Source organism: Eimeria mitis, genomic scaffold (genome assembly GCF_000499745.2).
Source record: "Eimeria mitis Houghton genomic scaffold, Emh_scaff674, whole genome shotgun sequence".
In the NCBI taxonomy this organism is placed as follows: Eukaryota; Apicomplexa; class Conoidasida; order Eucoccidiorida; family Eimeriidae; genus Eimeria; species Eimeria mitis.
This window is the reverse complement of record NW_013574861.1, coordinates 8,923-10,132: the sequence shown is the minus strand read 5'-3', so window position 1 is coordinate 10,132 and position 1,210 is coordinate 8,923. Positions and strand designations below refer to the sequence as shown.

Sequence of the window (1,210 nt, the reverse complement as noted above, 5' to 3'; positions counted from 1 at the left end):
CCTGCTGCTGCTCCTCGTCCTCGTGCTGCTCCTGCTGCGGCTGAGGCGAATCCTCACCAGTTTCACTCTCCTGCTGCTGCTGCTGCTGCTGCTGCTGTTGCTGCTGCTGCTGCTCATCGGGGGCTGCATGTTGCTGTTCTGGCGCTACCGTAGCAGCAGCAACAGCAGCAGCAGCAGCATGCACAGCAGCAGCTGCTGCTCTTGCTGCTGCAGCAGCACCCACATCGCTTGCCTGCTCTCGCTTTAGCATCTTCCCTGGTCTCTGCTGCTGCTGCTGCTGCTGCTGCTGCTGCTGCAGCTGCTGCTCATGCATGCGTTTGGATATTACTGGGCTTGCTTGCTGCTGCTGTTCCTGCTGCTGCTGCTGCTGCTGCTGTTCGTGCTGCTGCAGCAGGAGCAGCACAGAAGCATCCTCCGAGCCTTGCCCCTCGATAAGCTGCTGCTGTCGCTGCTGCAGTTGCTGCAGCTGCTGCAGCTGCTGCAGCTGTTGCTGCTGCTGCTGCTGCTGCTGCTGAGCCTTTCTGAGCTCGTCTTTTGTGCGGCGCAGCTGCGACAGCAAATGGTGCTGCTCTAGCTCTGCTGCAGCAGCCTGCTGCTGCAGCAGCAGCTGCTGCTCCCCCAGCTGCTTCTGTAGGACTTGGTTTTCTTCTGTCTGCTGCTGCAGCAGCTTCCTGACGGCGGTGAGCTCCTTGTCTTGCTGCTGCTTCAGCTGCTGCAGCATCCCTATCTCTTGGTGAGCAGCAGCAGCAGCAGCATCCTTCAATGCTTGCTTCCTCCCCTCATCCTGTGCTGCTGCTGCTGCTGTCTTCACTGCATGCAGAGCCTGCTGCGCTGCAGCACAAGAGACAACCCCAACCCTGACGACGCGGCCGACAGCAGCAGCAACTTCTGGTGTTAGTGCTGCTGCTGCTGCTGCTGCTGCTGCTGTTCCTTGCTGCTGCTGCTGCTGCCCTAGACGGGAACGCAGCATCTCATTTGATTTACGCTCACGCAGCAGCTCCTCTTGTATCTGCTGCAGCTGCTGCTTTGCTGCTGCTGTCTGCTGCTGCAGCTGCTGCACCTGCTGCTGCTGCTGCTGCAGCTGCTGCACTTGCTGCTGCAGCTGCTGCTTCTCAGATGTGCTGCTGCTCACGTCTTGCTGCAGCTTCGATACCGTACCCTCCAGCTCCGTCCTCTTCGCTTCACTCTCCTGCAGCAGCAGCAGCAGCAG

At 60.1% G+C, this 1,210-nt stretch overlaps 1 protein-coding gene across 1 annotated transcript in view; it reads right to left on the bottom strand.

Annotated features, from left to right (window-relative positions):
- Nucleotides 1-1,210, bottom strand: part of EMH_0019360 (uncharacterized protein) — a gene marked incomplete at both ends in the record, with an annotated part of 4,097 nt that overhangs the window by 850 nt on the left and 2,037 nt on the right. Inside the window, one exon of the mRNA XM_013501347.1 lies at nucleotides 3-1,189. Within this exon, the coding sequence (XP_013356801.1) occupies nucleotides 3-1,189 (1,187 nt within the window). The remainder of the gene's footprint in view (nucleotides 1-2; nucleotides 1,190-1,210) is intronic.